This window comes from Pseudophryne corroboree, chromosome 7 (assembly GCF_028390025.1).
Source record: "Pseudophryne corroboree isolate aPseCor3 chromosome 7, aPseCor3.hap2, whole genome shotgun sequence".
Lineage (NCBI taxonomy): Eukaryota > Metazoa > Chordata > Amphibia > Anura > Myobatrachidae > Pseudophryne > Pseudophryne corroboree.
The window spans coordinates 495,399,515-495,413,181 of record NC_086450.1 but is presented as its reverse complement, the minus strand read 5'-3'; the positions used below and the strand labels follow the sequence as shown (position 1 = coordinate 495,413,181).

At 40.5% G+C, this 13,667-nt stretch overlaps 1 protein-coding gene across 1 annotated transcript; it reads left to right on the top strand.

Annotated features, from left to right (window-relative positions):
* Positions 1-8,027: 8,027 nt before the first annotated feature.
* Positions 8,028-10,349, top strand: LOC134945745 (uncharacterized). Its single transcript, XM_063935208.1, has 3 exons — positions 8,028-8,258; positions 8,363-8,506; positions 8,611-10,349. The coding sequence occupies exons 1-3, from the start codon at positions 8,102-8,104 to the stop codon at positions 9,816-9,818; spliced, it is 1,509 nt and encodes a 502-aa protein (XP_063791278.1). The 5' UTR covers positions 8,028-8,101; the 3' UTR covers positions 9,819-10,349.
* The last annotated feature ends 3,318 nt before the right edge of the window (positions 10,350-13,667 follow it).

The following is a 13,667-nucleotide window of genomic DNA, read 5'->3' as shown; positions in this document are numbered from 1 at the left end:
AGAGACACAAATAATTTTACTGACTCATTGCTGGACTCTCAACTGTGCGTCCCTCTATCCCTTAGCTACATCCTACATGTCAATAACGCTACTCTGAAACTACCTCACTATGACAACACCCTTTTAACCTCCACTATTTTAGCATGGAGAAAGTCCAGGAAGTAAATCGATCTACATTGTCTTCACTCACTGTTTCTCCCTTTTCTGGGTAATCTGGACTTCCAAAATGGCTGAGCCTCCTTCCCTTTTAATATTTGGCGTGCTGCGGGAATCATACACGTTCGCAATCTTCTCAACTCCCTAAATAAACCGCTTACTTTTACTGAAGCTGTGGACAAATATAACATTAGCCCTCACCACGAATTCTATTATTTCCAGGCCTCCCATTATTTACATTGGTTTTGTTACGACTCAGCAAACCAGATTTTTTTTAACCCTCTGGACACGCTTTTGCACTCTGGCGCATACTCCATATCGACATTTTACGCCCAAATTCGCACAGACATCGTCCCCTCTTCTGATCTTTTACAACTTAAGAAATAGTCATCCCAGATCCCTTCTATGTCCCCGGAGGCAGTGTTGGATAGCTTTAATAAATCTTTGAAACTTATTCCGGCGAGTATCTATCAGAAAATGTTGTATACGATCTTACATATCTCCAAAACGGAGCCACTTGATGGGCCATTCTGAGTCTGCAGCATGCGTTAAATGCTCCGCACCAATGGCTGACATTATGCATTGCTTTTGGCACTGCCCTTACATACAAACATTTTGGGGTGGGTTACAGACATATAGTTCCTTTGAACTAGGCATCAATTTCCAATGCACCGCCTCTTGGGCTCTCTTTGGACACCTCCTTGACCAGCCAAATATTCCCTCTTCTGATAAAAAAACTAGTGACACTTCTATCAGCTGTGGGGAGGAAGGCTGTCCTTCAACAATGGATACACGACACTCCTCCTTCCTTACCCATGGCAACCTCCAGATTCCTCTTTCTCTTTACGATGGATTGGTTGGAGACATCTCTTAATAAGGAGATTCTGACTCCCGCATTATTCCAATGCTGGGGAAAATTCATCCATACTTTACCCACATCCACTAAACTTGCCATTCAACAAAGCCTCCACTGCACCATATGGTACTGTCACCAACTCCTAGACCATAGACCTCCTATCTCCCTCCCATAACTCTACACTATTACTATTCTTCCCCTCCCTTCTTTGCTATCTTTCATTTTCTGTCTTTTCCTCTCATCTCCTTCAATTCCCTCCCTACATTCTTTTAGATCTCCAGAATTTGTAATTTCCTTTGCTCGGATGATCTCTCTATGGATGGGTTGATGGTCCCCTGACCCTGGCGGTTAATGTTTTTGTTTTTTCTGTTTTTCTATTTGTTTATGGTTTATGTTATGCGTCCTCCATGTTGTTGGACGCCTTTATATAGCTACAATTCTATTATTATATCAGACCTGTTATGACTTCATAGAAGTATATCCTTACTTTCCTTTATACTACTTTATTATGCTATATACTGGTCACCTTTCTAATGTGTATGTTTTATGTTAGAAAATGGAAAATTTGAGGTATGATTTAAGACTTTGCCATTACCGTCCTATATCTATTTACTCATATGTCTTATGTCATTTATATACGGCTTTGTTTTTGCTTCGTATACTGCAAATTTTGGTTTGTACTATGCCTCAATAAAATATATTTTGGAAAAAAAACAATTCTATAGAAATCACGACCCATCTTAAGACCTGCAATTGAATTACAAATCCCAGTGGCTGAGGGAAAGACCACACGGTTTTTTGAATTTCCCTCTGGCAATTGAATTTTCGCCTAAGCATCTGTACACAGCCACTCTCAGAGATATGTCCCATAACACTCCTCTACTTAGCCACATCCCTGCCCAGGTACCGACAGTATATTTCTCATACTTTTCAGACTCCAAATCGGTACTATGGGCCTAATTCAGACCTGATCGTAGCCGTGCAAAATTGTGCACGGCTACGATCAGTTACTCAGATATGCGGGAGAACGCCCAGCACAGGGCTAGACAGCCCCGCATGCCTGGCCCTCCCCCGCACAAGTACAAAAGCTTCACACAGCAGCGATGCTTTTGTACTTCACGAGTAGCTCCCTACCTGCGCAGCTCCTGTACGCTGGCAGGGAGCTACCCGACGCTGTCCGAGTCGCAGCTGCTGCCTGTGACAACATGCAGCCACCGCCGCCCGCATGGTCCGGGCATGCCTGCGTTGTCTGAACCGCGCCCCAAAATGGCGGCCAAACGCCGCCGGTCAGCCCCCTCCCGCCCAGCGACCGCCTCTGCCTGTCAATCAGTCAGAGGCGATCACTGGGTTGAGATGGCCATCGGCTGTCTGGCGGCACTGGTGCATTAGCAGTTCAGACCTGATCGGCTGCTGTGCGAAAGCAGCAATTAAGTCTGAATTAGGCCCTATGAACTATCAATTGGGACGTATGCACGGTATGACTTGGACGCATGCGCAGCAGAAAAACTGCTCCACTGCGTTCAGCTTTACGTACGAGTCAGAATCAGCCCCACTACCTAATTTTTAAAGCTTTACTTTACAATGTACAGTGGGGGTCATTCCGAGTTGATCGCTAGCAGATTTCGGTCGCTGCGCAGAGATCAGGCAAAAAATTGGCACTTCTGGGCATGTGTATGCAGCGCAATGCACACGCGCGTCGTACTATTACAACAAACGATGTAGTTTCACACAAGGTCTAGCGAAGCTTTTCAGTCGCACTGCTGGCCGCAGAGTGATTGACAGGAAGAGGGCGTTTCTGGGTGTCAACTGACCGTTTTCAGGGAGTGTTCGAAAAAACGCAGGCGTGCCAGGAAAAACGCAGGCGTGGCTGGGCGAACGCAGGGCGTGTTCATGATGTCAAAACAGGAACTGAACAGTCTGAAGTGATCGCAAGCGCTGAGTAGATCTGAAGTTACTCTGAAACTGCACAAAATTATTTTGTAGGTGCTCTGCGATTCTTTCGTTCGCACTTCTGCTAAGCTAAAATACACTCCCAGTGGGAGGCGGCATAGCGTTTGCACGGCTGCTAAAAACTGCTAGCGAGCGATCAACTCGGAATGACCACCAGTGTCTAATAGATTTCTAGAAAAAAAGAATTTATTTTTGCATAGCTACATTTTTAGCACTGAGGATGTTTTCTTTCTATTCCCCAAAACGCCTTCTCCTATATATTCGCATTCACTTTCCCGCACACAATTCAAAGATAAAACACTGAGTTAAGTTTTATTTAAAAAACAAACAAAAAAAAAAACACCACTTTGCACTCCTGTCAGCTAGCTACGCAATATTATCCTGCAAGAAGACCTTGCTGAGAACGTTGCGTTTATACATAATGACAATTTTAAATCACAAGGGAATTACTTTCTGATTACCTGTGATTACACCTCCCCCCGAAGAGTCTTATTTCCATATCGTGCATTTAGTCTTAAAAAACTCTCATTAACATTTATTCTGCAGCAAATGACACAGAGCGAGCCGGTAATGAGTGTGGGGGGAACGTCCACAGTGGGCGCTTAATTTGTTATTGTTGAAGATCGCTTTTCAGAGCAAATCCCGGAGAATCCTAATCATCCTCTGCTCTAAACATCACAAACAAAATTAGCCTTGATTATGATAATTATAATATCTCATGACAATAGCAGAATGTTCATTCGGCAATAAGATGTGGGGTGACCTTCGTAGGCTGTATTCCGCTAATGTGCGGCCACTGAGAACTCTTGTGTCTGCTTTGCGGTATATTATTTTTCCACATCATACAAATGTAGGGCACAAAGGAACTTCAGGGTTTCCGTCATCTCTACATTGCGGATTATGTATTCCGAGTGAAATTGATTAATACAAATGTAAATTTCAAGTCTTCTGTTATTGTGTATCATCAAAGGAAAACATATTGGGGTCAATTTACTAGAGATGTGCACCGGACAATTTTCGGGATTTGTGTTTTGGTTTTGGATTTGGTTCCGCGGCCGTGTTTTGGATTCGGACGAGTTTTGGCAAAACCTCCCCGAAATTTTTTTGTCGGATTTGGGTGTGTTTTGGATTCGGGTGTTTTTTTTTACAAAAAACAGTCAAAAACAGCTTAAATCATAGAATTTGAGGGTCATTTTGATCCCATAGTATTATTGACCTCAATAACCATCATTTCCACTCATTTCCAGTCTATTCTGAACACTTCACACCTCACAATATTATTTTTAGTCCTAAAATTTGCACAGAGGTCGCTGGATGACTAAGCTAAGCGACCCAAGTGGCCGACACAAACACCTGGCCCATCTAGGGGGTAAATTTACTAAGGTGGGAGATTTTTAGAACTGGTGATGTTGCCCATGGTAACCAATCAGATTCTACTTACCATTTATCTAGCTGCTTCTAACAGATAATAGATATAATCTGATTGGTTGCTATGGGCAACATCACTAGTTCTAAAAATCTCCCACCTTAGTAAATTTACCCCTTGGAGTGGCACTGCAGTGTCAGACAGGATGGCACTTCAAAAAATAGTCCCCAAACAGCACATGATGCAAAGAAAAAAAGAGGTGCACCAAGGTCGCTGGGTGGCTAAGCTAAGCGACCCAAGTGGCCGACACAAACACCTGGCCGATCTAGGAGTGGCACTGCAGTGTTAGACAGGATGGCACTTCAAAAAATAGTCCCCAAACAGCACATGATGCAAAGAAAAAAAGAGGTGCACCAAGGTCGCTGGATGGCTAAGCTAAGCTACCCAAGTGGCCGACACAAACACCTGGCCCATCTAGGAGTGGCACTGCCAGATCAGACAGGATGGCAGATTTAAAAAATAGTCCCCAAACAGCACATGATGCAAAGAAAAAAAGAGGTGCACCAAGGTCGCTGGATGGCTAAGCTAAGCGACCCAAGTGGCCGACACAAACACCTGGCCCATCTAGGAGTGGCACAGCAGTGTCAGACAGGATGGCAGATTTAAAAAATAGTCCCCAAACAGCACATGATGCAAAGAAAAAAAGAGGTGCAATGAGGTAGCTGTGTGACTAAGCTAAGCGACCCTAGTGGCCGACACAAACACCTGGCCCATCTAGGAGTGTCACTGCAGTTTTCTAGCGAGAGGATGAGTGCTTCCATCCTCATGTGAATCTGAACCACTAGCCATGAACATAGGCCAGGGCCTCAGCCGTTTCTTGCCACTCTGTGTTGTAAATGGCATATTGGCAAGTTTATGCTTCTCATCAGATGCTTTAATTTTGATTTTTGGGTCATTTTACTGAACTTTTGTAGTATACTTGATGACACAGAGGTAGGTAGAGCAGTGGCCTACTGTACCGTACTGCTATATATTATATACTGGTGGTCAGCAAAATTATGCACTATCCTACTACTATATATATATACTGCGCACAACTTAAATGCACCACAGGTATGGATGGATAGTATACTTGACGACACAGAGGTAGGTAGAGCAGTGGCCAGTAGATAAAGTCAACCTTTCTGTCAAACTTGACAGTTGTTAACGCCCCCTTGCCCTAGGACCCGCCCCCTTTTAATATTAAATGATAGTGTTTTATATCGCTTAATATAAAATTAATATAAAATTTATAGTGTTCGATATTAAACCGTATTAAAAATTGTCGCGTAACACCAGTCGCAGAGTGTCGCGCAACACCCCGTCGCAGAATGTCACATATGACACACACTTTAAAATACATCTTTTTTTTTTTTTTTTTTTTGTAACACAAAATGTTCTTACATTCCAGCAGCTGAAACTTCATGAGTCACACATGTTACAGTTTTAAAAAGGATAATCACTAATGACCGTGTCACAAAGGTCATTTTAAATGCTCAGAAACCCCTCAGAAGCCACGATGTACAATTTAACCATGAACATTCTTAGAAGCAAGGGTTCATCACACATGGCACTAATTTAAAAGATCATTTTAAAATGTCACAAAGGTCATTTTAAATGTCACAGAAACCCCTCAGAAGCCACGATGTACAATTTAACCATGACCATTCTTAGAAGCAAGGGTTCATCACACATGGCACTAATTAAAAGATCATTTTAAAATGTCACAAAGGTCATTTTAAATGTCACAGAAACCCCTCAGAAGCACGATGTGCAAATTTGACCATGACCATTGCTTATAATTTGACCATGACCATTTTCGATTGTTATCTCTGTAGAGGAACATTAGCACCACCTACAGGTTTATGTATTAACTCAAATCGGATTTTTCCAACTTTTGGATTCATTACATACCATAATGAGATATCATGGTGATGGGTCCTAATCAAATCAGTAAGCCCGTGTATATTTATGGAATCATAAAATAATTTTGTATTCATGTACAAAGACAATATTTTTTGTAATTTTAGCTACAAATCAGTAAGCCAGTGTATATTTATGGAATCATAAAATAATTTTGTATTCATGCACATTAGTTCATAAGAACTTCTGTATAATGCTTTTTATAAATTCATTTTATTATTAAATAATTTATGCGCTTTTTATGAGCCTCATATTCTACAGTATAAGATATACCCATTTGGAATGACATCCATTCAATCTATACAAGTAGTTTAGACCACTCAGGATTTTTTTTTTTTTTATTTATTTATTTATTTTTTTTCTTCTGTATATATAATATAAATGTATTTGGTATGCGTTTGATGCACTGTGTATGACATTTAAGAAACAGCTAAAAGATTATATCTTTATTGTAACTGAAAATATTTATCACATTTACTAAATTATAGACTAGAATTTATATATTTAAAAGTCCCGCCCAAGCATCTTGGAAATGTGGGACGGCGTACCACAGGTTGGTGGGGGCCATATGGCTCACAGCCAGTGTTATAAGAACAGACCACATCACTGAAGTGCACTGAGAAGAAATTTCAACTGAAGCCGCACAGCTATACACACTTGAAGTTATAATGGTAAGTGTTGTTGTTATTATTATTATTATTATTATTATCATAATTATTATTATTATTATTATATTTATACATATTGCATTTTTTTTTTTATTTTTTTTTTTATTTATTTTACAAATATGGCTCTGAATGCTGTTTAAATATGTTGTTTCTATGCCACGATATACACACTGTTACACGATTCTGTCCTGCCATTGCATCCTTTGTTTTTAGGCATACATGTATAATATGTTAATATTTCAAACCTATTGTACAAAGCGCATTATGCACTCATATGTGAAATGCATCGCTAAACAGCAACATCAATGTGGGTATACCACATTGATGTAGTTGTTTAGCGATGCATTGTAACACATAGAACATATAGTTTTAATAATGTGGCTGTCTGAATGTTATTTAAATATGTGGTAATAGCGACATCTAGTGGTTCATTTTGGGAATGCGCCAACACAATATTTCAACTAAAATTAACCGTCTCTCATTTTCAGAGACAGACAATGCAGAACATCAACAACAAAAACACTTTCATGGTTAGAAACAGATCTTCTTCTTCTGATGATGATGATGCTTTGCCAAGTTATCAAACCTCTCAAAGTAAGCTATGTCTATAAAGGACATTGACGCGTTTTTATTTATATTTCAAGTTTAAATAGTATGAAATTATAGTCAAGGTCTACAATTTGTTCATTTTTAAAAGTTTAAATAGTATGAACGTACAACAGTCTGGATACATTGATAAGTAATTATTAAATAGTAATTATTAAATAATTATTATTTTCTCATTTTTATTTCCCACGATTTGACAGTAATCACAAATACAGAGAATCTCGATTTGTCTGTTGATAGTCCCTTTGGCTTAGACTTCAGCGCTATACCGGATTTTAATAATATTTTGGAATTGGCGCCAGATTGTGAGTAACATGATATCTTTATTTATTTTTCATTTTATTTTTTATTTTTCCACGGCTAAAGAATTAAAAATAAACCTTGTACAGTTGTGCTGATTTGTTGTCAACTGTACACACTTTATATTCTCAGTAATGAATCGCTTTTTCATGTTATTCTAATTTTATACCGTATGTAATATTTTTTATTTTTTTTATTTTTATTTTTCATTTTTCACCGGCTAAAGATGCCACAAAAATGGATGATGCGACGGCTGATGTTATTCTACGGGATATATTGAACAAACCTGATTATTGTCACAACACATCTATACAGAACAGCAATGTTGTTGATGAGCAACCGTTTTTCCCACACGCGACAGGGGGTCGTGCTAAAACATTCGAATATAAAGCAGGTGTGTAATCAAGCACTGTTATATGGTATATTGTTATGCGTTGATTTAAATGCTGATTTTCAGGCAGCGTTGTTTATATTTATTTTATAATATATGTATTACAGATGACGCTGTAGCAATGCGTTATGCGCCGACGATACCATCAGGATGTGATACAGTAGCGCAAATACCCCGTCTTAGTACAAGCGGGAAAATATCAAAACGCACAACCGCCGCTGAAACGGAAAGCCATCAATTCGCAGCAGCAGGTGTGTAATCAAACACTGTTATATGGTATATTGTTATGCGGTGATTTAAATACTGATTTACATGCAGAGTCGTTTATATTTATTTTATAATATATGTATTACAGATGATGCTGTAGCAAGACGCTATGCTCCTTTGATACCAACAGTCAGTGATACATGCGCGCAGATACACAGACCTAGTACAAGCGGGAAAATATCAAAACGCACAACCGCCGCTGAAGCGGAGAACCATCAATTCGTAACGCCGGCAATTGTACATAAGGACGTTGCTAGGTCATCAGTTATGGCTGTGCATAACGGCTGTATCGTCCCGAACAAACGAAAGCCAGCTCGACCAAGAACGAATGAGAGAAGTCATAATTCAACATTTACAGATCTGAAAAGAAAATTGTCATATTCCGAAAATGATAAGCCGCAACGGAGAAGGATCGCGTTACAAACTGTATCATGCGTAAGTAATGATGTTGCTGTAACATCAAAACACACAGCGTTTAACACTGCAGACCGGGATGTCGCTGGTAATACAAAGACTGTAAAGGTTAAGAGGGCATCGCGTCTCTCAAGAAGTAATGTTAAGCAATTGTCGCAATCCGCTGTAATCACAATTCCAGATACACAGGTTTGTTCTGAAACAGAAACAAGACACATAGCAGGCATTGGTTTGTTATCAAATATTGACTCAAGAAGTAATGTTAAGCAATTGTCGCAATCCGATGTCATCACTATTACCGATACACAGGATTGCTCTGAAACAGAAACAAGACACATAGCCGGTAATCCTGTGATATCAGATATTGATGACATAAATGGGCAAGAGCTTATTACAAACTGTGTAGAGTCAACGACACAAGATCCGCAGAATAGTTCTGATGAAGTATTATCAGCCGTTGCAGGAATACCTGGTGATACTACAACGGTTGATTGTGTAACATCAATGCCCAATATTTTTACAACGACAGCCCTGGTACACGCATCGGCTGATGCTTGTGTACCGGCGCGAGGGCTAGCGCCCGACATAGTTGATGAATGTCAAAATTCAGAACAATTAGGCCAAGACGCTGAAATACAATTTTACGCGCTGTTGGGTAAGATACGGGAAGATGTTGAGAACATGGGCGTAAAAGCCGGATACTTGTTAAAACACATTAAAGGTGTGTGCCACGGTAGTAAATGTAAACAAGACATTGTTAAAGAAGTTGTTGAGACGTATATGAATGTCATGTCAAAATACATAGATCGGTCGGTTAAGACCACTGAATTTATTAAAGCCAACATACATCATTTTGCAGAAATAAATGAAACTGATCCGTGACTAGGCATGCTAGGCAATGGTTTGAAACGTGTTTTAAATTTAAATGACTGTAAAAAAAAACCACGAATTAAACCTTGTTTAACATACAAGATCTCACAGTTATTCCGACGCGCAAAGGTGAAACAGGCTGTAACAACATTAATCAGATCGAGAAAGCGCAAGCGGCACAGGGAACATGCGGTAGGTGGCCAATTGAGAAAACGCAAGCGGCACAGGGAACATGTGGTAGGCGGTCAGCACAGTGCGAGGCGTGTAGATTTAGATCAATCCCCACCCCATGCATTACCGAATGACGAATCACAGGCTGACAATATTGAGCGCGATGCAAGCCCCATATATGATGATGCAGGCCGTGTTGAGTCACCCGGTAATGACGAAGGTCGGCAACATGTATACTTAGAGGCAATTAACAGTTATGAACGACAACGACCGAATTTCAGAGCCGTTGAGTACCACAATCACTATCGGTTTGTTAATTTGGACAGGGTTACATCATTTGTAGAGGGGGTTCGAGCCATTCATACGGCTATACAGGCCATGCTCGATGGTGTCCTTGCGGGCGTGGATCCGGCCGACCGCGTTCAGCTTAGATTGGAGGGGGGTGGGTTACACAATGCCATCTATTCGCATCGTAAGCCGCAAGAAACATTAGACGCTGCCAGTTTTTTGAATCAGATTACAAACACGCTTCAAAGTAACGCTGAATTCTTATTATCCACAGGCTTAAGATTTGTGATCAGTATTTTTAAAAACAGGGCAGGGTCTGGTTTGACTGGGCGTAGTTTACAGCGCCTGCCCCAAAGTTTAATAATAGATAAAAGAAAGAGATATCTCTATGACTTCAGACGCGTAGGTAATAACCTGTGTTTGGCCGCTAGCGTCTGTAAACTTCTGGATAAAGGTAACAATGCCAATGATCATGTAATACAGGAGAGAGCGATCCAACTACATAAAGCTTTGAATCTGCCGCTTGATAAAGCGGTCAGCTTTAGCGATGTTGCAATTTTTGAAAATTATTTAAAAGTATCCATCAATCTCCTCTATTACAGTCAAGGGTCTTGGAAATACTACAGTGCAGACAGTCGTTACAAAGACACGATCTTTGTGCTATATCACGATTGTCACTTTTATGGGATACTCGATATCAAAGCGTTTCTTGGTGCCCGATATTACTGCGTCCGTTGTCATAGCGCTTACCATCATAGAAATAATCACGATTGTCTTTTCTTTTGTAAGGCTTGTCACAGGCCGGCTTGTATTGACGACGGTGTGACGGCTTTAAGGTGTTCGGTGTGTAGGGTATTTTGTCGATCAAACGAGTGTTTAGAGCTACACAAAGCTTTAGCTCTTGATCACAAAATATCCTGTCTTGAACATGTATATTGTGACAAGTGTTGTCTCTACAGGCGAACAGATCATAACTGCAGAGGCCTAAAGTGCCCCATTTGTAAGGTGTTCGTTGATGGGTTTTCGAACCATTTGTGCTATATACAAACCATCAAGCCGGAAGAGCCCACAAAGAAATACATCTTTTATGATTTTGAGTGTATGCAGGAGACGGGTGTGCACATACCAAACTACTGTTACGCTTTAACATTAACGGGTGAGAAAGACTGGGAGTTTAAGGGTGTTGCGTGTATCGAAGACTTTGTAAAGACGTTCATGAAACCAAAATTTGAGCATTACACATTCATAGCCCATAATGCAGGTCGCTATGATGCATATTTTGTGCTGCGCCAGCTGATTAAGGAGAAATTAAAGATTGAATTATTATCTAGAGGCGGCAACATAATGTGCATCACGGTAAAAGATTTGAAGATAAGATTTATCGACTCTTTAAATTTTTTACCCATGCGGCTTAGCAAGTTACCAAAGGCGATGGGGTTTGACGGTACCAAAGGTTATTTCCCACATTTTTTTAACACAGCTGATAACCAAAATTACATAGGAACTATGCCGTCAATAGAGTATTTTGGTCCACAATACATGATGCCTGATGAATTATCTGAGTTTACAGCTTGGTATAAACAGTGCGTACACAAACCGTTTAACTTTCAAAAAGAGCTCGTGCGATATTGTAAAGACGATGTGAAAATATTACAAAAAGCTTGTGATGCTTTCAGATCTGCTGTTATAGCCATGACAGAACAGGAGTTTCTAATAACAAAGAAAAAAAAAAAGGTTGTGGTTAAACGTCACATCGAGGCTTTTCAATTAGTCACGTTGGCGAGCGTATGCATGGCCATGTACCGGTGTAAATTTTTACAGGAAAAGACACTGGCGCTTGTACCGGGTGATAACTATCACAAGACGCAGAAGCGTTACTCAACGCCCGCCATACAGTGGTTAATGTACATAGAACACAAAGAAGGGGTGAGTATAAGACACGCTTTACAAGGGGGTGAGAAGAAAGTTGGTAAATACAGCCTGGATGGTTATGCCGTGATTAACGGAACACCCACTGCATTTGAATTCCAAGGTTGTTTTTACCACGGCTGTGGTGCTTGTTACAACGCCGATGATAAAAACAAACTGACTAAAACGACCTACGGTCAATTACACCACAAGACGCAGGTAAAGTTGCACTACCTTAAACGTTGTGGATTTCAGATACGTGAAATCTGGGGTTGTGAATGGAAGTCTATGCTAGATTCTGATGCGGATCTACAGGCTTTTCTGAAGGGTAAAGATTTACCCGAACCCTTGGAGCCACGTGATGCTCTTTATGGCGGGCGCACAAACGCCATAAAGCTGTATCACAAAACAGGCTGTGATGAAAAAATACACTATTTTGATTTCACCAGCCTCTATCCGTATGTTAATAAAACCAAAACGTATCCTATACAGCACCCACGCATTATTTATAAGGACTTTGGTGATGTCACAAAGTATTTCGGTTTTGCCAGGGTTAAAGTTTACCCACCTCGTGGCCTATTCTTTCCGGTTCTGCCGGTTAAAATGGGCGGCAAGTTAATGTTTCCATTATGTCGCACATGCGCTGAGTCTGGACAGACTGAGCCGTGCGTTCATGATTCAGAAAAACGTGCGCTCATCGGTACATGGTGTACCGTGGAACTAAACTTGGCTGTAGAAATGGGTTACAAGGTATGTAAAATCTATGAGGTGTGGCATTTTGATGAGAGATCTGACAAATTGTTTTCAGGCTACATTAAAACGCACCTCAGGGATAAACAAGAGGCCTCTGGTTATCCCGAATGGTGTACAGACGCCGAGAAACGCCAAGAGTATATAGACGCCTATCAAAAAAATGAAGGCGTGTCTTTACGACCCGAACACATAGAAATCAACCCCGCTAAAAGACAAATTTCAAAATTGTTTTTAAATTCCTTATGGGGTAAATTTGGTCAACGTAGCAACATGCCCAATACGTGTCTAGTGACTGACCCCGACAAACTTTTTGAATACGCGTTCTTACCGTACTATGACGTGTCCGCTTTGGATTTTATTGACGATGATACAGTTATGGTAAATTGGAAGTATTCCAAAGATCATTACACCAGGGGTGCAATTTCAAATGTAACTATAGCCATCTTTACAACGGCTTATGCACGTGTTGAACTGTACAAACTACTGTATAGATTACAAGATAGATGTCTTTATCACGACACCGATTCTGTAATTTTTGTCAGTAGACCCGGTGACTGGAGCCCGCCATTGGGTGATTATTTAGGTGAGTTGACCAGCGAACTGCCCACAGGCACACATATAACAGAATTTGTCTCAGCCGGTCCCAAGTCATACGGCTATCGACTAAACAACGGAAAGACCTGTTTAAAAGTTAAAGGTATAACGCTCAATGTTGATAATGCGCAGCACGTTAACTTTGAC